We start from the raw sequence: 27,842 nt of genomic DNA, 5'->3' as shown, positions 1-27,842 counted from the left end.
CAATGCCAGCAATCTCCACGCTACCCAAAAAAAAAGAAAAAGAAAAGAAGAAAAAAAAAGAAGAAAAAAAAAGAAATGTGGTGAAGCACAAACAAATCCAATTCAAATCAGACAGGCCTGTTTGAAAATCCTGCGTGAGAGAGAGAAATATTCCCACATGTGTGTTTAACACGTCAGGTGAAGTGACAGCTGTCAGACAGTCAGAAGTACAGTGAGGGAAAAAAGTATTTGATCCCCTGCTGATTTTGTACGTTTGCCCACTGACAAAGAAATGATCAGTCTATAATTTTAATGGTAGTTGTATTTGAACAGTGAGAGACAGAATAACAACAAAAAAATCCAGAAAAACGCATGTCAAAAATTTTATAAATTAATTTGCATTTTAATGAGGGAAAAAAGTATTTGACCCCCTCTCAATCAGAAAGATTTCTGGCTCCCAGGTGTCTTTTATACAGGTAACGAGCTGAGATTAGGAGCACACTCTTAAAAGGAGTGCTCCTAATATCAGTTTGTTACCTGTATAAAAGACACCTGTCCACAGAAGCAATCAATCAGTCATATTCCAAACTCTCCACCATGGCCAAGACCAAAGAGCTCTCCAAGGATGTCAGGGACAAGACTGTAGACCTACACAAGTCTGGAATGGGCTACAAGACCATTGCCAAGCATACTGGTGAGAAGGGGACAACAGTTGGTGCGATTATTCGCAAATGGAAGAAGCACAAAAGAACTGTCAATCTCCCTCGGCCTGGGGCTCCATGCAAGATCTCACCTCGTGGAGTTGCACTGATCATGAGAACAGTGAGGAATCAGCCCAGAACTACACGGGAGGATCTTGTCAATGATCTCAAGGCAGCTGGGACCATAGTCACCAAGAAAACAATTGGTAACACACTACGCCGTGAAGGACTGAAATCCTGCAGCGCGCGCAAGGTCCGCTGCTCAAGAAAACACATATACATGCCCGTCTGAAGTTTGCCAATGAACATCTGAATGATTCTGAGGACAACTGGGTGAAAGCGTTGAGGTCAGATGAGACCAAAATGGAGCTCTTTGGCATCAACTCAACTCGCCGTGTTTGGAGGAGGAGGAATGCTGCCTATGACCCCTGGAACACCATCCCCACCGTCAAACATGGAGGTGGAAACATTATGCTTTGGGGTTTTTTTTCTGCTAAGGGGACAGGACAACTTCACCGCATCAAAGGGACGATGGACGGGGCCATGTACCGTCAAATCTTGGGTGAAAACCTCCTTCCCTCAGCCAGGGCATTGAAAATGGGTCGTGGATGGATATTCCAGCATGACAATGACCCAAAACACATGGCCAAGGCAACAAAGGAGTGGCTCGGGAAGAACCACATTAAGGTCCTGGAGTGACCTAGGCAGTCTCCAGACCTTAATCCCATAGAAAATCTGTGGAGAGAGCTGAAGGTTCGAGTTGCCAAACGTCAGCCTCGAAACCTTAATGATTTGGAGAAGATCTGCAAAGACGAGTGGGACAAAATCCCTCCTGAGATGTGTGCAAACCTGGTGGCCAGCTACAAGAAACGTCTGACCTCTGTGATTGCCAACAAGGGTTTTTAAACCAAGTACTAAGTCATGTTTTGCAGAGGGGTCAAATACTTATTTCCCTCATTAAAATGCAAATCAATTTATAACATTTTTGATGTGCATTTTTCTGGATTTTTTTGTTGTTATTCTGTCTCTCACTGTTCAAATAAATCTACCATTAAAGTTATAGACTGATCATTTCTTTGTCAGTGGGTAAACATACAAAATCAGCAGGGGATCAAATACTTTTTTCCCTCACTGTACATTCATCTCATCCAATCACGTCTGCGCTGAGCTCCACAGGGGTCGAGAGAACGTCTTTACGGTTCTGCAATCTCCTCCAAGATTTACATGGCATCTGTTAGAGCTATTGACATATAAACCACGACCTCTAAAAGTGCTGACTTGTTTTCCTCATCGGAGCTGGTGGAATTACTTGATTCGCCGTCAAGAAAATATCAACCTCTGAAATATGGTAGAGGCGGCATCGACAGAGCGCACATATCCTCGCACATTAAACAGAGATTAAAATGGTTTTAAGCCCCTGACGGGTGGTCAAGAGAAGCGTGGATGGACGCTGGGCTTCCAGACGTGTCGTCTGACTTACGGTGTCTAATAGATGAGTTTGTTTATTTGGAAATGCACATACCAGGTGGCAAGAGCGCAAGACGTTATTAATGTAGCCGTCATGTAAACTCCACATAAACATGGGAACTGAGAGGAAACGTACAATTTACAAGCATCTCCTCAGTCGAGATCTACAAAGCAGCCATTCATCGGCCAAGGTCTATGCTTTTAATAGAAACAAGGTGGTCCGGGGTGGGGGTAGTGGTGGGGGGAGGGGGGGGGGGTCGTTCACATCGTCGTTAGCCTGTTAATAAACAAGTGAATTACACAGACCTGCTATAAATCTAATTCAGGATTTAGAATTAGCATTGGATATGTAGGTTTAAAATGTAAAAAAAAAAAAAAAAAAAAATGTTCTGTGGTTTCACTGTGGTGCCATTAAAAGGTAAAAACAAAGGGCGCAAAAAATTTTAATAAATAAATAAATACAGCACAGCAGTCGAAGGCTGGCGAGTTTAGCACGGAGAAAACAAAAGTGCATGCCATAAATCAGAGGGAGGTAAAAAGCTGGCGGAGGTGCCAGGCTGAGCCCAGTGCTGTGGGACAGAACACAGCACAGACCAGAGAGCAGAGCTGCTGTTACTGTTGGCGCTGCTGCTGTTGCCGCCTGAGCTGCGGCCTTCATCCCCCCACAACATGAGTCATTAACAGACAGGCAGAACCGAGTGTCCCAGCTTTAAATGCCAGTCTCTAAAAATAAACCTGCAAACTGCATGCCCGACTAATGTCTCTCCATCACTATTCCCTTTTCCTGGCCCAAGTGCCAGCGTTCACATCAACCTGCACAAAGCACTTTCCACTGGAGGGAGGCCTCTGCTCAGTGATAATCGCAATGCTGCTGGAACTTTCCACCACTCTTTCTCTCTCACACACAGACACACACAGCCTCTTTGTCTTTTGCTTGCTTAACACCTCCAGTCTCAGAAAGCTACTTTCCACTAAAAAAAAAAAAAAAAAAGTAAGGAAATGAAAAACACTTTGTAGCTTATCATATATTATACCCTCCTAACTATGCGTAGAACACCTCATCAAACCGCCTACATATACATGATTACCCCTTTGCCGTGAAAGCTCTCTGATCTTCTACTTAAATTCATGCGCATTTATTTCTGTGTCTAATAGAGCAATCAAGAACAGCTGAGCCTCAAGCACCAAATGTGGTGGAGAGAAAGGAACACAGCCCTGACGTAGGAAAAAAAGCAAACAAGGACGATGGAAAAAAAAAAAATAATAATAGGGAGGAGAACGCAGAGGTGAGAGGCAAGCACACCAAGTGCTCTCCCTCCAAATCAAGTTATAAAAGGCATGAAAAGGCGGCATTAAACTGGACTTGGCCAAGAATGCTGCCGTCACAGTGGACACAGACACGCTGCTCTCTCTTTATGTCTGAATCAGTCAGGGACAGACTGAGTGTCTACGGACTACACATGAGACGCTTGTACCCATGGGGCCTAAATTCACCACACGGATGGAGGAGACGTGGAGAGCGGGTTAATAAAGCTCACTGGGACACCTGCTCCCGGTCGTCTACAGAGAATCTGTGGCGTCGCAGTGTGCATTTCAGACAAGGGGGACCCCAATGGGTTAGAATCTCTCGCTTTCTCTCTCTCTCTCTCTCTCTCTCTCTCTCACACACACACACACACACACACACACACACACACACACACACACAGAGGATTTGGTCTTGAATAACTGCTTTTCAGCACCTAAGAGCACAGGGGGCCCCGTTCTCAGAGGGCTTAAGGAGTCCCTGCCCAGAAGCAGCAGCTGCCTCAGGACCTCTTCCCCCTCACCGAGACCCAGGGGATCATGTGGCTCCGCTACAATCGAGAGCTCTTTTAACCATTTAATCATTTAGCACGGAGAACACGCACGCAAATCCGCCCTCTTCACAGCTCACAGCTGTCCCGGCATGTCCACCAGCCAGAAACGCAGAGAAGATCATTATCAGTCCCGAAGCATGCTTAGACACAAATGATGCCTCCACATCCTACACTCAGATCCCACAGGACGGCACACAAAGGAAGTCAAGACTTTAGGACGTTATATGCTGTCCACCAGGGACTTGGCTTACTGTAAAATACCATGTCCTTAGAATAAGAGGGTTTGGATTTGAAGACCTCGCAGGAATGAATTAAAGCCCATTTTCAGAATTCATGTCATTAATAATTTAGAGATTCAAAAAAAAAAAAAAAAAAAAAAAACCTGTTTCCAAGATTTATTCCTGCATTCGTTTTCCCTTTGCTTGAGGGTGTTTGTTACATGGGTGTCACAGTGGAAGCAGGATGAGGTCATCAGTCAAGATTTCTCCTACCCCAAGCCACAGATTCCAACTCCTCCTTGGGGGATCCCCCGAAGTTCCCAAGCCAACTGTGAGCTGTGAGATACAATCTCTCCAGCTGGTCCTGGGTCTCCGTCCACTGATGCATGTCTAGCAGGAGCCAGACTAGACAAATCACAATGAAAGTTTAGATCAGAGATTCCTTTCATTCATTCTTCTTCCTGCTCGAGGTCGTGCTGGATCCAAAGCCTGTTCTGGAGATACTGGGTGTGAAGCAGGAATACACTCTTTCTCTTCAAGAAAATCGTGGTTCAGTCCTTCTTCATCTCGACCTCTGCAACTTACCCCTGTCTGGTCTTAATGCTTCTGCTGTTAAGTCCTTGTAACTCATCCAGAATCATCTTCAAAGTACATCCATGTCACTCCACAGCTGTGCTTCATCCACTGGCTTCCTGTAGGTGGCGGCATTTGACTTAAAACCCTGATGCTTGCCAAATCCCAGATAATATCTCGAGAGCTTTGAGCCACGAGTTCAGCTCAGCTTGTCCTGCCATACTTCTAGACAAAACGAGGACAAGCGTCAAAACTATTTATTCTCTGTAGTGGCTCCCTGGTGGTGGAATCAACTTCCCCTCGTCGTCCAGTCCTCAAAGACAGATTAAAGACACAAATATTCTATAAACAGATGAACGAACGCTAATCATATGTATCGGTTCATATGCATGTACGTATGTATCATTCATATGTATCGGTAGTAACTCTTTCCTTCTATTTTCCTAATCTTATTGTATCTTTATACTTCAGCTTTAGTAAAGCCTGCACTAGGATAAGGATTCGTTTTCCACATAGACAACTAACCAATTCTGGTTAAATGTCAGTAAGTTTACATGCACAACAATAATCCGATATTAACCCGATTACGACGATACTCTGATTAAGAAACTACCATGTAAACAGCAATTACTGATTACCTTAATCCAGCTAAAGTCGTAATCGAAGTAAACACAAATCAAATTAAGACGTGTGGAGTATTTCCTGTTTTAGTTATCGGAGTGCATTACAGACATGTACACACCTTAATCACATTATTAACATCGTGCGGGAGTTTTCACCGCATTTTGCGACAAGACACATACACACACGGCAGTGCTCAACTGTTTTACGACAAACAAGAGAGCACGCAGGTTATGGCTTCAGGCAGTCGTTTATTTGCACGTATAGCATGACAAGTAATTAACGGCACTTGAAGCTTTACGGTATACGGTACCATAACGAAGAGGAACTGTATGTCTATACGTGAAATTCTGGAGGGAACGTCGGGCGGCGTGGCGCGGTGACATAATGACGTGTGCCGTTAATCGATCTAGGTTCTAGAACATGTAAAACAGGAACATGACAGAATATTCTAAAAGCAACCCATGTAAACACCTTAATCACAATATTGTCTTATTCAGAATAAGGTCAATAATTAGATTACTGCTGTTCATGTAAACATAGACAGTGTCTGCCAAATACCATAAACATACCATAAACGAAATACCATAAACATAAACAAGTATTTTCACATTTTTATGACTGTGTTCCCAACTCTGGTGTTGAAAAACTTCAACATTCAAGGAGGAAATCATTTCAAAATGCTTGCAAATGTGGCTGTGAAGCTCCACCTAAGCGGTGATCTATTGCCAACATTCAGATGTGAGGCTTCCATTTGATTGGCACCGAATGCTACATTTAGACAAACGGTAAACAGAAGCACTGGGACTAGCTCAAACAATGCAGGATGACACCGACTTAAACAGAGGCAGTCAATCCCTGCTTCAACAGAGTCATCTGGTGAAGGGAGCCTGCCAAACTGTGAGGAATTAGCGGCCTGATCAATGGCGTCTCTCCTGGGTGGCGTTGGCTAAACCTTCTGCTGGACAGAAGAAATGATGGGCAAAACACAGCCAGGATAGAGACGGAGGCTATTTATTTGTGGGGTTTCTTTAAGGAATGGCGGGCGATAAATATTGTTGTTTATCCCCTCCTAATTAAATTGTTCGGTAATTTCTTCACACAAAGAGAACACAGTTTATCTGTCTGAAATCAATAGCCCATTTCACGCCGAGGCACGTCCTGGCTAGACGACGGTGCCATTACTTATTCTGCTCGCTGAGCTTCCACTGCGCTGCTCTCCCAAGGTTGAATCTGTTATCTTTTCTTGTTTAAGGAGAAAGAGAGGGGAAATAAGTCAATAATAATTTCTCGTTTCTAAATGGATGGATCTGTCTGCCAGGGGAGAGCTTTTGAAAAGCATCGCCTCAGCCTTCTCAATGCCTCTTAAGTAAATGTCTGCTGAGCCACTCACACACAAATAAGATCATTAAAAGCACTGATTACCTTCGAGTCTACGCCACTCGTCTTTAAAATATTCTTTACTCCGATGAGTGGAAAGCCAATTTAAATTGAGATGTTAAAATGAGCTGAGTGAGATGTGCCTCCGCCGAAGCAGCGCGCCAAAACAATTCGGAGGCAGCGCGATGACTGATTACTCTGCTGCTTATTTGTTTTGAAACAATTACTGGTAATCATATTGATGTTTATGCACGGTGCCCTTTCTGAGAACTAAAACTCGGCTTTGTAATTACATCACTGGAATCTAATCAAGAGGAGATAAACCTTCACCTATGCTAACAACATATTAAAATGCAAATCAGCGCTGGTGTAGACATGGGTGCGCACCGAGGCCTAATTATGTTGTGATGTCACACGCCCGGCCCATGAGTTCCGTTTCCTTGGTAATCTGTCAACCTGAATCCAGTCATTAGCTTTGCTAATATTAACAAAAACATACAAATAGACCTGTTTTGAAGGGCAGCACAGGTGTGGAGGAACTGCTTCAGAGATGATATCTGCCACCACAGAGACCCTGAAGCCAACAGAGTCTCCATCATCAGTCCCAGATCTGGCTAAACACACACAGATCTTTATCATGGTGTAATCCTGGTGCAAGAGTCATATCACGGTTCGCTCTGATCCTCTGATACACACACAATGCCCTGAAGGTTAGGTCAACACGGTCTGATCTTTTCCTAGGTCAAAGAGCCGCCCGCTTCAAGCTACTCTCACACAAAACATATAGACCATTCAGAAGTCTCCTAACCCTGCTAAGTAAGTTGGGATGTCTCAGAGAGACAAACGAGGCGAGACTCTGGTGTGCCTTTCAAAGCCGAACATAAAGACAAAGCAGCTTGGCTCACTTCCTTCCTCAGGGAGACGCACAGGGATGATGTGGTGATGTATGACGGTCAGTTTAAATAATTCACATCCATAAAAAGAATGACACGTAGCCTAACATGAACCCGGAACATGACGAGATCTGACAGTTTCTCCTATCACCATAAGAAAAGTTCATCATCATGTCTGGTACTATTGAAGGAAGAAAAAAAAAAAAAAAAAAAAGAAAGGGGGGGGAAAAAAAAAAAAAAAAAGGCAAGTAGTCAATTTTCCAGATTGCAAAATAATAATAATCCATCCATCTTCTATACCGCTTATCCTTTTCAGGGTCACGGAGAACCTGGAGCCTATCTCAGGGAGCATCGGGCACAAGGCAGGGTAAACCCTGGACAGGGTGCCAATCCATCGCAGAGCACAATCACATACACACTCACACACCCATTCATACACTATGGACATTTTGGACATGCCAATCAGCCTACCATGCATGTCTTTGGACTGGGGGAGGAAACCAGAGTACCCGGAGGAAACCCCTGCAGCACGTGGAGAACATGCAAACCCCACACACACAGGGCCACGGTGGGAATCGAACCCCCGACACTGGAGGTGTGAGGCGAACGTGCTAACCACTAAGCCACCGTGCGCCCTTTAATAATAATAATAATAATAATAATAATCATCATCATCATGATACTCCACTATCAGGCTGGTTACTGTATACACTACATAACTGCAGTTTAGAGAGCTGAATAAAAACCCAACACAAATTCTTGATCGTTTTTTCTTTCAACATTACTTTTGGCATGTGGTTGGTTATTTTAAGTGGGTGTAACAAAATTCACAATGTGGAAAAGAACGTAAAAGTGAATCTCAGCTCCCTCATAGTTCATTAAAAAAAAAAAAAAAAAAAAAAAACCCGTTTAAATGATCCAGTGTGTCAAGATCATGTGCTTCCTTTTGCTAAAAATAAAATGTCAATGTCACAAAAACCAAACAAAACTGATGAAACAATGATCTCAAATCATGTTAGCATACTTTAAGTGCATTTAAAAAACAGTACTTTTGGAAGAGGTCTTTAAACCCATTGAAAGATTACTGCATACAGCGAAATATTTTCCATGTGGTGTTTGGCCAATGGCTCCTTCATGCTGAGGGTCAAAATTCACAAAGTCTGACGCTCCCCCTGCTGGAGGGAACACAAGACAGTTGGGTCAAAACTGCAGGAAGACCTGGAAAGCAATGTAGCACATTTGTCCCTGCTCAGGATGAAGCGCTGAGGGGACTGCATGTCCTCAGCGGCACGCCTGGAGTCAGCTTTACAGGCAGGATCACAACTGACAGAACCAGGCATTATCAAGGCTGATCCAAGGACAACTGTACACTGCTTCTAAGCGAGAGGTTTTATTATACAGTGTCAGGAATTCCATATGAAATGCCCCAAACCTGTAACGAGTGCATGGAGCAGAACCAGCCCTACACCATCAGTGCAACGTTTAGCACAGAGAGGAAAACAGACGGCCTGGCCCTGCTCCATCTTGGCCAGCAGCTTTGCAATTATGAACCTACAGTACATCTTGCATTGGAGGGAAAACAGACTTTTCAAAAGAAGCTAATTCTAATAACACGCAGGCCTCAGCCTGGGACTATCACAGTACCTAAATCACAGGAGAGATTTGGCTGCAGGCCACCTAATGCGCCTAAGTGATGAGAGATCGACGGCCCGCCGGAGAGGTGAGAGGGCAGAGAGTGGCGGAAAGTCCCATCACGGCTGTAAAAGCCAATGTTGCGTTTTCTGTGCAGAGCTGCAGAGCACACGCTGAGGCTTGGGTGTAGGGGGGATAGGGAGTGGGTACAGGCTTTTCTGGCAACCAGGTTAGCGCAGCTATAATTCACAGCACATAAATCCAAACGGTCATAACAGTGAGCCGGCAGGATGATGATGGAGCCTCTCCTCCACTGCCGAGAGACTAAGGGGACTGAGAAAGGGGTCAGCATTCGGACAGTGAAGCATTAGAGGAAATCAGTCGGAGGGAGGACAGGAGGCCCTGGAGCTAATGGGAAATGAATCAGGAGGCAGAGAAGGAGCTGCCAGGGAACATCGATCCTGGGCAGGAGTGGTAGCGAAGGGAATTCAGACTGGCCACGAGATTCATGTCGGCTACAAATACCATGTCTGTACACATGCTTCTAGTCTCACTCCTACAGGAACTAAACTTGCTCCGTGATCAGCACTGGGATGTCGAGCCAACCTTTGACCTTACGTTTTGATAGGAAGGAGCCATAAGTGCACTTCAGGGAGCCAAACACCCCCAAATCTGGGAAAAAAGGCCAAACAGGTGGACGTGCACACAAACCAAAATATACAAACATGTCTCAGTGAGGTATGCAATATCTTTCATTCTGATAAATTTCATGAGTGTGTCAAGAAAGGCATGCAGGTGATTAACTGCTGGACTCCCATAGCTAAGCATCCTTGATAGTGTTTTTTAAACATTTTTTTAATGCTGGCAAAGCTTTTCCCAGTCAGAAAATTGCTGAGTAAATGTCCATATTGCAAGAATGCATTATAAGCACAGGTTTGTCCCCTCAAACGTAGCACCCCCCACAGTCGATCCCAAACACACCTGCACTTCAGACTGCAGCGTGCAAAGGCTCATTTTTCCACCCTCTCACAAATACAGAACAGCACACTCATCAGGAAGCAACTCCATCTGAGCTACAGGAAGCACACACACACACTCCCAGGGGAGAAAGACATAGGCTGCACAGCAGTGAAGGGAGAGCTCCTGCAGCCTATTATCACCTCAACTGCTCCATAATTTCTTCACTTTTATGATGCCAATGCATGGTGGATTTTGTGCTTGCAATACTAGTCTCCAGGGTAAAGGACTGAATATGACTGACAAACATTTTTTTTTTGCCACAGATGCTAATTCTAGTTCTACTTGCACAAATTTTTTTCCAAAGTGCATAGTACTGAACTTTAATGAGCTTATACTGCCATCTGCTGGACAGCAGAGATATTGCAACAGAACTCTGATTATAATAACAAGCATGGTTTATGATTCATCCACCCATCCATTTTCTGTACCGCTTATCCTACACAGGGTTGCAGGGGAGCCTGGAGTCTATCCCAGAGAACTCAGGACACAAGGCAGGGGACACCCTGGATGAGCACAATCGCACACACTTACACACCCATTCACACACTATGGACAATTTAGACATGCCAATCAGCCTACAGCGCATGTCTTTGGACTGGGGGAGGAAACTGGAGTGCATGGAGGAAACCCATGAAGCACGGGGAGAACATGCAAACTCGGAGGCAGGAAACAAACGCCCGACGCCGGAGGTGCAAGGCAAACATGCTAATCAATAAGCCGCCGTGTCCCCTGGTTCATCATCCTCACTTCATAAAGCACAACAAAAACAGCCTACATTCCTGTTGCCACACACCTTTCATGTTCCAAAGCTGTATGCGTGTGCTGCTGCTGGACATGGTGACGTAATTGAAAGCAGGTCAACCACAGAAAAGATCCTCTGTGATAGAGAAGTTGTTTGCTGGTAGAATAAAGAGGACATTGTTGTATTCATTCAAAGTTTCAAATGCACACTCTATATTTGAAACCATCACACTTTTTTTTTTTTTTGCTGGTTGTTTGGTTGCAAATTGCACATAATGCTGTCGTTCATTAAGCCATCTATATTATAATCCACAAAATCCATCCATCCATCCATCCATCCATCCATGTCTTGAACCAGTTATCCTACACAGGGTTGCAGGGGAGCCTGGAGTCTATCCCAGAGAACTCAGGACACAAGGCAGGGGACACCCTGGATGAGCACAATCGCACACACTTACACACCCATTCACACACTATGGACAATTTAGACATGCCAATCAGCCTACTACGCATGTTTTTGGACTGGGGAGGAAACCGGAGCACCTGGAGGAAACCCCCGAAGCTTGGGAAGAACATGCAAACTCCATGCACACAAACTCTAACCCCCAACCCTAAGCCACCGTGTCCCCCAAGACAATAGAATCATATGGGCTTTTTAAGCTGTCAAAACACATGCAAGCATGTTCATGATTGACAAAAGATTTTACATCTCAGACTGAAATAATTCAGAGTTTTTGAATTACACAACTTATACGCACTGTATATTTTGCATAGCTCTCTCCTTGAATTAAGAATCCAAGAGTTTTTCCTCTGCAGAAAAAAAGAAAACAGCAATAAAAGTTTAGATTTAAATCATGTCTGAGTCTAGACATGGGTGATGTACTTTCACTATAATATCTCCTTAGCCAATTTATTCGATATAAATCGAGTACCGTGACCAGAGTTGGGTGTAATGTGTTACAAAGTAAAGCGTTACTGTAATCTAATGACTTTTTCTGATAACACAGTAAGGTGACACAGTTTGAATTTATGTAACTTGATAACAGTTACTGATGTCAATAAAATTACTTTACTTGCGTTACACATTTACTGTTAAGAAAACAATATTAAGTAAAATGCATTTTTAAAAGAAATTACGTTTTGCCCTGAAGATTTTTTCCTTTAGCCCTGAATAATTCTCCACTTTGAGCGGTTTGTCATTACGTAACTGAATGTCAGTAAAAGAAGACCGTCTGTAATTTCATATCTTCAGTGAGCGGAGGTGAGACCAATCAGACAGGGTTTACAGGAAAATACATGGAAATACTTGCGTCTTATTGGCTGACAGTTTCTCAATTCGGCAAACGCTAGTTCACAGCCAGTGTGAGGAAAAATGGATATACACTAGAGCTGCAACAACTAATCGATAAAATCGATAATAATCGATTATGAAAATCATTGTCAACAAATCTCATTATCGATTAGTTTGTCTGCGCGCGGCACGGGGGAGATTTACTCATTACGTTACGTCTCTTCCGAAAACACGCTTCGGAGAGCAAATACTAAAGTTGTGTCCCAAATGACGTACTGTACACTTACACTGTGCACTCTACCGTCTAGTGTGTGGATTTTAGAAAGGTAATATCATCTCAAATATATCATTAGCGGGTTTTTACTAACTGGAACTATAAGCCGCTTCTAGGCGACGGCGCATGACGTCATACGCACGCTAGCATTAGCAGACACCCAGATTCATGGACAATGTAAATTCTGTTGTTTATTATAACGGAAGTGATGTGTTAGTAACGAGGCCGCGTTGCTGATCATGCGTGGTGTAGATGCAGTGATACAGACTGTAGCACGAGTAAGATCTGTAATGTCTCATTAAAACATTATGATCAATAGTAAACACAAGTAAAATAATATGTCTAAAGACAGCGAGTAACAGAAACCACAAGGTGCAGAGAAAGGTAGTTTTTATTATTCATTTAGGACTGTAGTTTAATTCGGTGCTTTTTGTGCATCCATAAAAAAAAATAATGCATAAATACACTATATACAATATAAGACTTAAACTACAGCCCTAAATTAATAATATATATTCTGGTGTGTGCGTGAGTGTGTGTGTGTGTGTGTGTATTGGGTTCTTTTCTGTTTTGGACAAAAAAGTTTTTGTAAAGTTTTAGTCTTAAGTTTATATTTGTAAGACTCAGTTTGTGGATTTTATTTTAAATAAACAGCAAAAAAGTGTATTGAAAGTTTGCCCCACCCAATCGGATTAATCGATTAATAATAAAAATAATAATAATAAAAATAATAATAATAATAATAATAATAGGTCTAGTTGCAGCCCTAATATACACAATTATTTTTTCAACTAGTAAAGGGGTTGAAACTGAAACGCCAACATCCTCTGATGCTGAGCAGGAAAACATGGTGTGTAAATGTATATGAGTTCCAGTTTACGTAAATATGATATGAGCAGAGCATAAGGACATATAATGTACTTTGCATGGCACTGCAGCAGCTAAACCCATCCAATGATAGCTTAATTGTGCCTCCTCTTGGCTAGCGACACCAAACTAGCCTAGTTTTATATTTTATCGGTCTGGTAGTCCGACAAACAATGACAACACCCTAGACAAGTGTCATGCTAAATCGTCATGTCATGCATTGCATGCTAAAATTACTGAAAGAACTGAGTTTCAGTTTGTAGTGTATTTTTGTAGCTTTCATATGTTTTGAAAGTAACATGAAGGTAAAGTAATAAGTACAATAAAGTACTTAAAAAATAAAGTGATCAGTAATGTAATCAGATTACAATGTTAAAGTAGTAATTAGTAATCTGTAGTGGATTACTTTCTTTTTTTTGAGTAACTTACCCAACACAGATCGTGGCCATATACTTGTTTTCTTATTTGATTGACAAGCTATCAAAACACTGTGCTCAAATATCCCACATGAATATATTTGCATTTTTCACTGGTGTTCTCTTTTATCTTGCCGAAAAACCTACACTACATTGTCGACTGTCATCAGAAGGGAAATAAAGTTTCTATTATTAGAACACATGGCTTCTCAGTTGAAATTATATCAGCACCGGGCAGACAAAACACTATCACACCGTAATTGCATCCTCATTATTTGTCCAGGATGATATAAAATCACAGTGATCAGTCTCTTATGAAATCAAATGGTAAATGGTCTGCACTTATATAGCGCTTTTTTTTAACCTTAGCGCTTCTACAAAGCACTTTACATTGATTCTCATTCACCCATTCATACGGTAGCAGAGCACTAGCTTGCCATCTGGAGCAATTTAGGGTTCAGTGTCTTGCCCAAGGACACTTTGGCATGTGGAGTCATGTGGGCCAGGAATCGAACCGCCAACCCTACGATTAGTGGACAACCCACTCTACCACCTGAGCCACAGCCGCCCACGGGGGGGGGAGGACGACACACAGAGAGTAAATCAAAAGTGTACAGATGATCACGTATGGCTCGACAGCGTCTGCATGTATCCAATACAGAACAGTTACTTGTTTATGGGATGCATGTAAAGCCTTCCAGTCTCATACCTACTAGGTGAAACCCTTTTCCTTGGCTTAAGCTCTGTTATGGACAGTGAGAGTGTCACTCTGTCTTATCACTTACACAACCACTACATGAACAGTTTGCGTTCAATTGCATACTATATTCACACCGATCAGCCAGAACATTAAAACCACTGACAGGTTCCCACAGGTTCCCATTTCCACTGCCCTTAGGAAATACCGTTGCCTTGAAGCGGTGTACTTGGTCTGAAACAGTGTTTAAGTAGGTTGTATGTGTCACAGTAACATCCACATGAAAGCCAGGACCCAATGTTTCCCAGCAGAACATTGTCCAGAGCATCACACTGCCTCCACTGGCTTGCCTTCTTCCCATAATGCATCCTGTACCATCTTTTCCCCAGGTAAGTGACGCACATGCACCGGCCGTACACATGATGTAAGACCAGACCAGACCAGGCCACCTTCTTCCATTGTTCCGTGGTCCAGTTCTAATACTCATGTGCCTTATTGTAGGTGCTTTTGGCAGTGGACAGGGGTCAGCGTGGGGGCACTGACCGGTCTGTGATGCTGCGATCCACTGTATTCTGAAACCTTTCACCACTTTTTCAGCAATTAGTGCTATAGTAGCTCTTCGGTGGGATCGAACCAGACGGGTTACCCTTTGCATCCCACATGCAACAGTGAGGCTTAGGTGTCCATGACCCTGTCATGGGTTCACTGGTTGCCCTTCCATGGAGAACTTTTGGTAGGTACTAACCACTGCATACCGGGAACACTACACAAGACCTGCTGTTTTGGAGATTCTCTCACCCAGTCTTGCCATCACAATTTGTCAAAATATTTCCCAGATCCTTATGATTGCCCATTTCTCTTGCACTCAAATCATCAACTTTGAGAACGGACTGCTCGGTTGCTGCCTAATATCTCCCACCCCTTGACAGCTGCCACTGTAACGAGATAATCAATGCTATTCACTTCACCGCTCACTGGTTTTAATGTTATGGCTGATCTACATACACAACACACACACACACATCCCACTGTATTTCAGCATGAAAGAGATTTATCTTAAGAACATTTGTTGATGGCTTAAAGTCACAATTGAGAGAAAAACCAGCCCTGACGTCCAGCTCTATCATGATCCAAACAAGCGGAAGCACCGTTCTGTCGTTACTCAGATTCGGGTTCAGACAGAAACACAACTTGAAACGTAGCTGAGAGGGGAATTCTGCCTTCCATCAAAAAATCATAACATTTATTCTTCATGGGCGTTTGCCAACACACACACACACAGAGCGGGTGCATAACGTTCAGAACTCGGCTCAGATAAGCATGAAGCAGCCACACACACAGATTTAGTTATGGAATTTTTTGGAGACATGTTTAGTTACAGAATGTAACGCGTCAATCAAATTCAGTGGCTTTTTTCATTTCTTTTCCAGCCGCAAAGGAAGGCTCTCTTACACACGAGTCGCATACTCCTTACACAGGATGAGTCATTGTAGCTTTCTGACATGCTGCATGATGTGGCTGAACACACCCAGAGCCATGTGCTTAACAGTGATTATCAGCTGAACTAAGAACACTGTTGGGAGTCACTGAAAAACAGGCAGTGTGTCAGCTGTGTAAGCCACCTCAGGTCAGCAGGCCTCGGCCTGCGCCGCAGCTCTAACCTTCTGCAACTCCTGTTACCAACAAAACAAAAACAATCCTGTAGTTACATTCACCATGAAGTAAACTCGAGTCCTGAATCCTCAGGTTACATTCGGGTCCAGAACAGTAACGATAGAAGATAAATAAATGAGCAGTTTCACACTTTTATTTCTAAAACCAACCTTTTTTTTCCTTTCTTAAATCAAAATTAAAATTATGCACTGACCAAAAAGCATCAAACAAATGTAAACTTTCATATTACAGATTAATCTTGCAAACTCTTATCATCACAACCGGTTTCATGATTTGTTGTCTTAAATAACTTACAAATATTCTCCCTTTCAGGACTGTAGACACTGTAGGACTGAGTTAGAGATAGTTAGAGTTAGTGAGATTATACAACATACAGACTTTTCAATAAGATTGTCTACACTAGTAGGACTGGCAATCTTACTCTAGGATGAGTAATTTATAAATCAGCTATGATCCCCTGCTGTAAAAGCCAGAAAGCTCATCCAAGGTGTGACCTGAATGATTCCAACCGTACCAAAAATAAACATGTCTGAACATCACTCACTATAGCAGCTGAGGCAGCAGTGGATGGCTTCTCAACATCCTTCATCCACTGAAACAATACACGATTTCAGCCTCAGCTAAGATTTACAGATCATTTTCATTGCTCTAATAACCAAATTTCTTCTCTAATCCTATTCGTTTTAATTAATTTGAAAGAATTCGTCAAATGCTAGCACAGACATGGGTCAACACGGATTCTAAAAATTTTAAATATAGATAACATACTTGGGGGCACGGTGGCTTAATGGGTAGCACATTTGCCTCGCTGGGGGGTTCGAATCCCATCTCTGTCCTGGGTGCACAGAGTTTGCATGTTCTCCCTGAGTTTCAGGGGTTTCCTACAGGTACTTTGGTTTCCTCTCCCAGTCCAAAGACATGCATTGTAGGCTGACGGACATTTCCAAATTGTCCGTAGTGTGTGAATGGGTGTGCGATTGTGCCCTGCGATGGGTTGGCACTCCTGTCCAGGGTGTATAACGGATCACGTACTTATTGTGTCACAATAAAAACTAGTAAACGCTGTGGCAACAGTCCCACGGCCGAAGCACAAGAAACAAAGATCTCTCCTCCCACAACTGCCGCCGTGGTGCTGAAGCAACAGCTCTGCTTCAGCACCACTAATGTTTTGGACAGCCGGAGAAGGTGTGACGGCAGGGCGGGGCCACAGACACATACACGGCTGCTGAATGACAGGCGGCACGGGAAAATTCCACCATCCAGCAGTCGACGAGAGAGTATAAAACGGGTGATACTCCACTCGCAAGGGGGAGGAGGCTCTCAAGGTACATGTGATAACCGTTGCTGTGTGTTTTGCAGACAAACCCGACGCGAGCGAAGACTCCGCCCCCCGGCTGCACCCGCAGCTTCTCCTAACGGCAAGACGGGATCCCCGTTACTCGGGAAACCCCCAGCACGCCCTATGCAGTCCCGCCTCGACAAAACACTTCAGCTCACACCCCCACTTTGACACACACGCACACATACACACCCTCACCCTCTCACAACCTGTTGGTGAATAAAGATTTTCCCCAAGAGAGACACTGAAACAGCCTCCTGTATGTCTGTGCTCTGTCCCTCGCTGGCTAAGTTCCCTACAACGTATAACAAAGAAGATCCAAACATTTGCCTTAAAAACAGAAACTCTACATGGGAGTGCCTGTACGTTCACAGCAACTTGCTGATAATTACTACAATAATAATTCAACATGTACACTGTTATCATGGACGCTTCAGAACATCACTCCTCTAGGTTCAAATCTGTCTCAGCTCAGAAAATTCTCCATGTTGTTCTTAAGTATCAATGCTCAATTCGGTTACCTTCCTCAAGTACCATGCAAGCCAAGGCAGGACACATGAAGGAGCTAAAAACAGTGCAGATCATTGATTTGTCAAAACAGTCACAGACTCCATTAACTCATCCTTTCAAAATTCCTCTTTAAGGCAAAAAGTCCAGCAAGTTAAAGCTTCAGATATTTATTTATTTATTTATTTATTTACACAGTAACACTATTTAGCTTTATGTTGCACATCTTCCCTGTGATCCAAGTCAAATCTGACCTCTTCCAGTTAGTGCCAATCCCAAATGGTGTCCTATCCTGCCCACCTTGTTTGTGCCCTACACAGGATAGAACATAATAGAGCCGAATGCTCTACAACCTAGCGTCCTCATAAATACTGTGCAGAAATACATTTGAGGTTCAGTGACAGAAAATGCACGACTGCTCGCACGTTGTTTTACCATCAGATAAGGTTTGTACACATTCGCCTCTGTATATCCACTAAAGATTAGATGGCGGTGTTTGGCTGAATGGGCAGAAGTGGTTTTCAGCCTTGCCCTTTACGAACAGAGGTTTGACCGGATTCCTTGAATCTTTTAATTATATTGTGCACTGTAGAAGGGGAAATGGCTAAAATCCTACCGATTTGTCTTTGGGGAATGTTGTTCTCAAAGTGTTGGATCATTCACCGACGCATCTGTTGGCAGATTGGCGAGCCTCGACCCATCCTTGCGCTTGAAGGACTATTAGTGTTAAATTGCCCCCGTCCCAACTTTTTTGGGATTAGGTAAAACATCAAATACCTTGTCTTTATACCTTCTTTGTTTAAATACAAGTCAAAATACATTTACCAATCACTCCTCTTTTGTTTTTAATTGCATTTTCCATACGGTTCCAACTTTTTTGGAATTGGGGTTGTACTTGAGCCACAAGTATTAACTCAGATGATGCTGGTCAGTGTCCATATTTTTAAGGTCCACTTTGACTTAGATTTACATCCCCGTCCAAATCTTTTTAGACATGTTGCAGATATCAAATTCAAAATGACCTTATTTTTTTTCTTAAACTGGTACGTTTCCTCAGTTTAAACATTTGATATGTTTTCTATGTTCTATTGTGAATAACACATGGGGTTTATAAGATTTGCAAATCATCGCATTCTGTTTGTATTTACATTTTACACAGCGTCCCAACGTTTCTGGAATTGGGGTTGTACAATCTAACGCTTTTATTGAACACAAGTTCTCTTGTTCAGCCAACCTAAAAAGAATAAGAACAAAAATAAGAAACATTTCTTTAAAACAGTTTTCTGACACCTTGAGCTGTCCTGGGAAGCCTAAAATATTCATTACGGTATTTTATCACAGAGGAATTTCATGCAGCAGAGCGCGAGGCAGAGAGAGAGAGCGCTTTATGAAAGTCATTTGGGTCAAACCTTAATTACTAGTGTATTCACACCCTGTTTCATCTTTTCACCTTTATTCTTGTACTATTCAGCATATTTATTCGTTTAAATTTATTAAATTAACTATATAAATCACCAGCTCATTATGCCGATTATTAACATTAGCAAACCAGCTAGGTTTATTTAATCTAGAACACCAGCTAGCGTTTGACAGATTTACATTTATAGCTAGCTCACACGCAAATACTACTGCAGGACATCAGTGACTGCTAATAACGTTTTCGGTTTCTGAGTTTTCTGAGTTTCAGTTCCGCAAGTCGATCAGCCACTCCTATTTCCTTTTTCACTGCGTGTGAACAGACTAGCAAATATGAGCAGCTACTGGATGAACATACACCAATAGCATACAAACTAGCAGAGAATGTAGCAAGAGACATTTCATGGCGCTGATGTGTCCATGAGTGAAAAATATATCGTTAAATTAGTTTTATAAGGTTAAATCTCCCATTCCTACTTAAATCAGAAACGTATAACACTAAGGGTGCAATATGAACAAAAAAAAAATTTAAAAAAAGCGATGGCATGAGATGCAATAAAAAGACTTTATAGTAAATTTCTCAGCCGATACCGATAACTGATTATTCAGATTCACAGTAACTGGTCTCAGAAACAGAAAACCCTTTACTCTAATTAACATTAATACATTAACTAAATTCTGAAGATTAAAGTATGATTTCTTAACTTATTGAATGTTATTAATTCATATTAACATGGACAGCAGTAATCTAATTATTGACCTTACTCGGAGTAAGACAATATTGTGATTAAGGTGTTTACATGAGTCGCTTTTAGAATACTCCTTTCATGTACCCATTTTTACATGTTATAGAACATAATTAGATTAAAAGCCCGTGTCATTATGTCACCGCGCCACGCCGTCCGACGTCCCTCCAGAATTTCACGTATTAACATACAGTTCGTCTTCGTTATGGTACCATATATATAGTTTTGGGTGTTTTTATTTTAAATTTTTACGAACGCTTCCAGTGGGGTTAATTATTTGTCATGCTGTACGTGCAAATAGACGTCTGCTTGAAGCCGTGGGCTGCGTCCCAAGTACGCGGTTTGGGACGCAGCCGTGCTCTCGTTTGCCGTAAAACGGTTGAGGACTGCCGTGTGTGTACTGCTGTGTGTGTACTGAAACAAAAGCTAGTTGAATTTCCTTACAGTAATTCCAATGTGTACATTAACATAATCTGTTATGTGATTTCATCATATATTTTCAACGCCCTGAATAAAAGCGAACTCCACACTCTCACCTGAGCTGAGCATTGAAGCCCGGTTGCCATCATTCTGCAACTGCGAAATTAACAATGCACTATTCTACCACGCACACACACACGTTTTAATCACATTAATGGAAATACTATAGTTATAGCACCCGTCAGTGCCAACATCATGAAGCTATCACAATGTAACCAGTTTATGTTAATAATACATGAATTGATCACGCTCACTTTACATAATTCAATCTAATTAATTAGAAACTTGTTTAAACTAAGATTAGCCTAAGCAATTAAATCACAATTTGAAGAAAGATGTAATTTTTTTTAATTAAATTCGATAGTGGTTTGGGGGGGGGGTTAGTGTAATTCCAGACCAAGTAAACTGCTATCCTCCATAAACAGAAACCAAGAACTCACATTTCCTTGTGTTTTTCCTCTGCTAAAATCTGGTCATTTGGTTTCAGCCCATACCTGTTGAAGACAAAATATCAATAAATTAGGAACACTTAATTTTTTTTTAAATGCATACAGATTTGCAATCACATTTTTTTGCAAAAGCAGACTTTGACCTATAAATGAAAAATGGGGGGGGCATGGTTCTGACAGGCCTTGTTATTTTTTTGTTGCATACATCTTAAAATTACAATTTTATTTGTCACACACACACACAATCTGTTCAATGTTTAAGGCTAGACACGCATTTATTTTAACAAGAAAATCACAACCAATCTTCAACAGCTGAACATTTATTTATGCAAATGAGGCTTCATCTAATTAAAAATGCATATATTTTCATACTTAATTGGTGTATAATTGAAGGTCAATACACCTCTAAAGCATTAAAATATTAATTAGGGCTTATTCTAAGAAAACAAACCGACACGTCATCAGCAAAAGCAAACAATGAGGGCACGTGCTGCCTGCGTGATCCAGAGCAGAGGTTAAAATAGCCTTTCATAAATTACAACAAAAGTACCTCATCTCACATGATGGTATATAGCAAAGGAAAAAATGAAAAAACGTTAAATAATTGGTTATATGACTAGTGTGACCTGCATCATCTGCATGTGGATGCCAGTAAATATACATGTGTGTGTGTGTGTGTGCGCCTGTGCACGCGCATATTCGTGCTTGCGCGTGTCTGAAAAAGATAAACACAGAGTTCTGAGCTAATCTTGGGCTCATGCTGACCCTCGGTCGTCACAAGGTCTCCAAAACAACACGAGTACCGCAACCTATCCTTCTCTGCCAAGACGTAAACGGAACAAGATACAAAGAAAAGAAAAAGTTACTCAAACATAATTACTATTAAAGTTAAAAGATTTTCATTACACATCACAGCATTAATAAAAGATGCTCCAAAGAGGTTTGCTAAAAATTTATGTTTAAAAAAATAAAATAGTTTAATGGAGAAAATGCCAAGCGAGGCTTCTGAGTGGACAGAGAAGCCATCGCACCATCATCCAGAGATGGCGAGTTCAAATCCTGATGATGCCACAGCCATCTGCGGCCGGGAGCCCGAGAGAGCAAAGCTGGCCATGCTCTCAGGGAGGGATCACAGAGAGACTAGTAAATAATCGGCATCATTGAGGCAAAAGGGGGGTGTTACGCAGTGTGTACCCCTGACATTGCACGAGTAGCATTGCTTGAGAGCTGCTTGATGGATGGGAATTGGTCATGACTAAATTTGGAAGAAATCTAGGGAAATACCACAAAGAAAAAAAGAAAATGCCGTGCCTTCTTATAATAAAAAAATTTAAAAAATTAAAAATAAATAAACATTCTCTCACTACTAAATCTAGCACAGATTCCACATTATGGGAAATTGCGCAGTAATATCCTGATAATTAGGGGTATGAATAAACCTAGATTAATCTAGAAACTGATAATGAAAGAAACTAAATTTATTTTTATTTTAAATATTATAAAATAACTATTCACATCATATCATGGTTTTAATGTTATGGCTGATAACATCACCGATCAGCCATAACATTAAAATTACTGACTGGTGAAGTGAACAACATTTACATTTATTCATTAGCGGACGCTTTTATTCAAAGCAACTTACAAATGAGGAAATACAAGCAAAGCGATATATCAATCAGAGAACAATACAAGTAGTGCCACTATACAAGATCTTTAATTGAGTTCTAGAAGAAGCAAAGTGTGCAGAGTAAGGTGTTTCGTTTTTTTTTAGGGGTTAGTTAGGTGTTCACGGAAGAGGTGGGTCTTTAGCTGTTTTTTGAAGATAGTGACAGATTCTGCAGTCTGGATTGGGGTTGGAAGTTCATTCCACCACTGAGGGGCAGTTAGTGTGAAGGTTCTGGAAAGGCACCTTGAGCCACGCGGAGTAGGCACTACTAAGCGACGGTCATTATCTCATTACAGTGGCATATCAAGTGAACTTGATGTGTTGGACGCAGGATAAATGGGCAAGCGTACGGATCTGAGTGACTTTGACAAGGGCCAAATTGTGATGGCCAGACAACTGGGTCTGAACAGCTCCAAAACAGCAGGTCTTGTGGGTTGTTCACTGTGTGCAGTGGTTAGTACCCACCAAAAGTGCTCCAAGGAAGGACAACCAGTGAATCAGTGACAGGGTCATGGGCACCTATGGCTCATTGATCTCCGTGGAGAGAGAAGACTAGCTGGTCTGGTCCGGTCCCAGAGAAGAGCTACTATAACAGAAATTGCTGAAAACGTTCATGCTGGCTCTGATAGAAAGATGTCAGAACACACAATGCATTACAGCTTGCTGCACATGAGGCTTTGTAGCCACAGACCGGTCTGAGTGCCCATGCTGACCCCTGTCCACTGAGCATCAGAAACGGACTATGAAGCAATGTAAAAAGGTGGCCTGGTCTGACGGATCACGTTTTCTTTTACATCATCATGTGGACATCATGTGTGTCTATTACCTGAAGAAGAGATGACACCAGGATGCACTATGGGAAGAAGGCAAGCCAGCTGAGGCAGTATGATGCTCTGGGCAATGTTCTGCTGGGAAACCTTGGGTTTGGACATTCACGTGGATGTTATATTGACACGTACCACCTACCTAAACATTGTTACAGACCAAGTACACCGCTTCATGGCAACGGTATTCCCTAACGTCAGTGTCCTCTTGCAGCCGGATAATGCGCCCTGCCACACTGCAAAAATTGTTCAGGAATGGTTTGGAACATGACAAAGAGTTCAAGGTGTTGACTTGGCTTCCAAATTCCACAGATCTCAAGCAAATCAAGCATCTATGGGACATGCTGGACAAACGTGTCAGATCCATGGAGGTCCCAAGTCACAAAATACAGGACTTAATCTGCTGCTAACGCCTTGGTACCAGATAGCACAGCACACCTTCAAAGGTCTTGTGGAGTCCATGCCTCAACGGGTCAGAGCTGCTTTGGGGGACCGACACAATATTGGGCAGGTGGTTTAATGTTATGGCTGATAGGTGTATATAATAAATATTTTATTTAAAAAAAATACAATATGGTGTAATGTGCTCACACTCAAGTGTGGTTTGTAAATTAAATCGGCAAGTGCGTCATAATAACAAAAACTGACACCTTAACAAACAAGATTTTCAAGGATGTACGAGATGTGATCATGCAGAGCTTAAGCTGTCTTTGAAGTTTCACGGTTTCAATTAATATGGAGGTCAAACAGTGGATACAACGTTGTTCCTTGGGATTTTGATATTTTTATTAGTACGCTTTAAGAGAAGACTTGTTATAGATGCAATACATATATCTCTCTCTCTGAAAAATGACCGATTGTGTGGTCAGAAACAGACACTAACGGCTGAATATCTACTGCAAAGATAAGGTTCAGCCGGTGATGGGAGCAGGCTTTCAGAATCAGACAGTAGGTTAAAACTTCAACCTCAGGCTGGTAGGTGTTTACATGGGAACAGGCCGTTAGGTGTTTACATGGGCTTCATGTTGCCCACAGGGTGCCTATACATGCCACCTCCTTAAAGAAACACTCCAGTCGAGTCAAGAAAATTAGATTAACCAACCACAACATGATGCCAAATATCAGTCAGTACAATGTAATACACAATGTACATACAGGAGTCTTACAGAACACATTCTTCTTAATTCACTGTACATTAGTTTATTCCAAAAGCACAGAAAAGAAGAACTTTATCTCTCCCCCTGTTCCACACTCTTTTCTCCATTAACATTAAGGCGAGTTTAAGGCATGAATGCCTATTTACAGTTCAAAAGGATTAAAACCAGTCATGCTGATTCTGTCAGTTCAGCAGAAATATCAGTCACGCGGATGGATTGCTAAAGGGCTCCACTTCCCTGGATTCAAGATACTAACACAATAAACTTCCTCAGGCATATAAAGATAGCCCAAACACAAGCCAGTGCCGCTAAAGAGCTAGCTCATGGCAGAAAAATCTGAAAATATTATGCAAAGAAGAATTGCTTATTGAATGTCTATTACTTATAAATTAAGGATTTGGTCATAGCTTGCAGATTTATGCAGTCGGTTTAGTTATCTAATCCCATGCAATATGTGTTTGTGTAACTGGCCTCTGGCTCTTTAAAATACTTACTAATCCATAGTCTCAACTTTGCACTAATGATTTGCATTTGATTTAAGTGAAGTTTCTTGTCTTAGCAGTTTGCAAGTATAACTGCTGAATTCTAACGATAATAATTAAAAAAAAAAAAAGAATGAGGACTTGCATTACATTAAGGGCCATCTCAAATTTCATAACTTCCTGTGGGCTTCACTAAACATTTCTAATAGGTTTTACAAACCCTGGACAGGGTGCCAACCCATCGCAGGGCTCAATCTCTCTCACAGACATACACACACACACACACACACACACACACACACACACACACACACACACACACACACACAGGACTATTTGGGACCACCAATCAGCATACAGCACATGTCTTTGGACTGCGCTGAAACCGGAGTACCCGGAGGAAACCCCAACCCAAAGCACAGGGAGAATATGGAAACTCCACGCACACACAGGGTGGAGGCGGGATTTGAACCCCCAACCCCGGAAGTGCGAGGCAAACACACTAACTTCAATAACACACATCAATGATTCTTAAAAAAAACAGTACCTATTCCAGAAGAGTGGAAGCTTTTAACAGCCAAAGCAGGCATCTATTAAAAATTTAAACTCCCAGGAACATTTATACAAACAATTGGATACATTATTCATGAAAATCCAGTTAGTTTGGAAAAACGGTCATATAGTAGAGCAACTGGGTTTGTTTAAATTTGCACACGACGACTCCCTAACGTGAACCTCAATTAACCAGCTTCCAACTGAATAAAAGGCATAGGTTACTGCAAATTTATATAAAGATTATTCTGTCAAGTTCAAATGGCTTATTTATTTCAACTGCTCATTTTGTGAAACTCATTTCTTTCATATTAAAGACCTGACAGAAAGCAGTCCAAAACTTGGGGGGGGGGGGGTGGATACTGGTCATTCAGTTAGAAAAAGGTAATAGCACCCTACAAAAGGAGGCTGCGTTAGTGTGTGTGTCTACGGTAGTGGACGCGTTGCAGTTGAGTGCTATTTATTCATCATTTTACTGTTTTCGGTTTTCTGTGACTTTGCCCTTTTTGGAGTTTTGTGGGCATTGTGTAACAGCTGTCCTCGGAATGAGATTGGTCATTTACAAGCAACTGGCATTTATCCACATACGCTAAAGAAAACCAGAGTAAGTGAAACTTTCGTAAATCTCGCGGGATTCGTTAAATTCAGTCTGGCCTAGGAAAACTTTTACACACAAACTTGTTAAAAGACTGAGAAATGCGGCAACATAAACAAAAAAATAAAAAAATCACGTGCCTACACCTTTGTCCTTGCAAGCTGCATAGGCTGTGGCACAAAACTTCTGCTTATACAAGACTTTTGTGAGACATTTGTATGGCATCCTCCCTTGTCCGAAGGCTAACCTTGGAAACCAGCACTTCCAACATGTTTTAAAGGTTACGTAACGCGGTGAGTGAACGGCGAGCAGCGAGGAGCATCGTGTTATGACTGACACTGGAATAGCAGGCGTGTGAACAAGCCTACGTGTCAGTGCAGGAGGATTCATCTTGCCCACAGGGTGCCTACACACGCTTAAAGAAACGGTCCAGTCGAGTCAAGAAAATTAGATTAAATATCCTGCTTAAGATGGCTGCATATAGTGATGTGCAGACGAGTCAGTGAAAAATAGACTATGTTTTCATGGACAGCAGTAATCTAATTATTGACCTTACTCTGAGTAAGACAATATTGTGATTAAGGTGTTTACATGAGTCGCTTTTAGAATACTCCTCTCATGTACCCGTTTTACATCTTATAGAACATAGTTCGATTAATGGCACACATCATTACGTCACCGCGCCACGCTGTCCGACGTCCCTCCAGAATTTCACGCATCAACATACAGTTCGTCTTCGTTATGGTACCGTATACAGTTTTTATAAAAAAAAATTTACAAACGGTTCCAGTGCGGTTAATTATTTGTCATGCTGTACGTGCAAATAGACAACTGCTTGAAGCCGTGGGCTGCGTCCCAAACCGCGTACTTACCGTCTATATAGTAGCCAAGATACATGTATTTCTCCTACTACAGGCCTATAGTAGGCAAGTACGCGGTTTTGGACGCAGCCATGCTCTCTTTTTTGCAGTAAAACGGTTGAGCACTGCCGTGTGTGATCGTGTCCTGTCGCAAAATGCAGTGAAAACTCTCACACGGCGTTAATAATGTGATTAAGGTGTGTACATGTCTGTAATACATGTCGATAATGCGACTAAAACAGGAGTACTCCACCTGTCTTAATTTGATTTTTGTTTACGTCGAGTATGACCTTAATCGGATTAAGGTAATTAAAAATTGCTGTTTACATGCTAGTTTAATCAGGGTATTGTCTTAATCGGGTTAATAGTGGATTATTGTTGTCCATGTAAACGCACTGATAAACAAATTCCCAAACCAGAAAGAATCTAAGTCACAATACGGACATTAACACGCATTCATGCT

At 42.0% G+C, this 27,842-nt stretch overlaps 1 protein-coding gene across 2 annotated transcripts in view; it reads right to left on the bottom strand.

Annotated features, from left to right (window-relative positions):
- The window catches only part of adka (adenosine kinase a), a 154,589-nt gene that overhangs the window by 124,117 nt on the left and 2,630 nt on the right, over positions 1-27,842 (bottom strand). For both annotated transcript variants that reach the window (XM_053621555.1, XM_053621556.1), the window contains exon 3: positions 21,232-21,285. In XM_053621555.1, the coding sequence (XP_053477530.1) occupies positions 21,232-21,285 (54 nt within the window). The remainder of the gene's footprint in view (positions 1-21,231; positions 21,286-27,842) is intronic.

Source organism: Ictalurus furcatus, chromosome 3 (assembly GCF_023375685.1).
Source record: "Ictalurus furcatus strain D&B chromosome 3, Billie_1.0, whole genome shotgun sequence".
NCBI lineage: Eukaryota > Metazoa > Chordata > Actinopteri > Siluriformes > Ictaluridae > Ictalurus > Ictalurus furcatus.
This window is presented reverse-complemented; position numbering and strand designations above follow the sequence as displayed.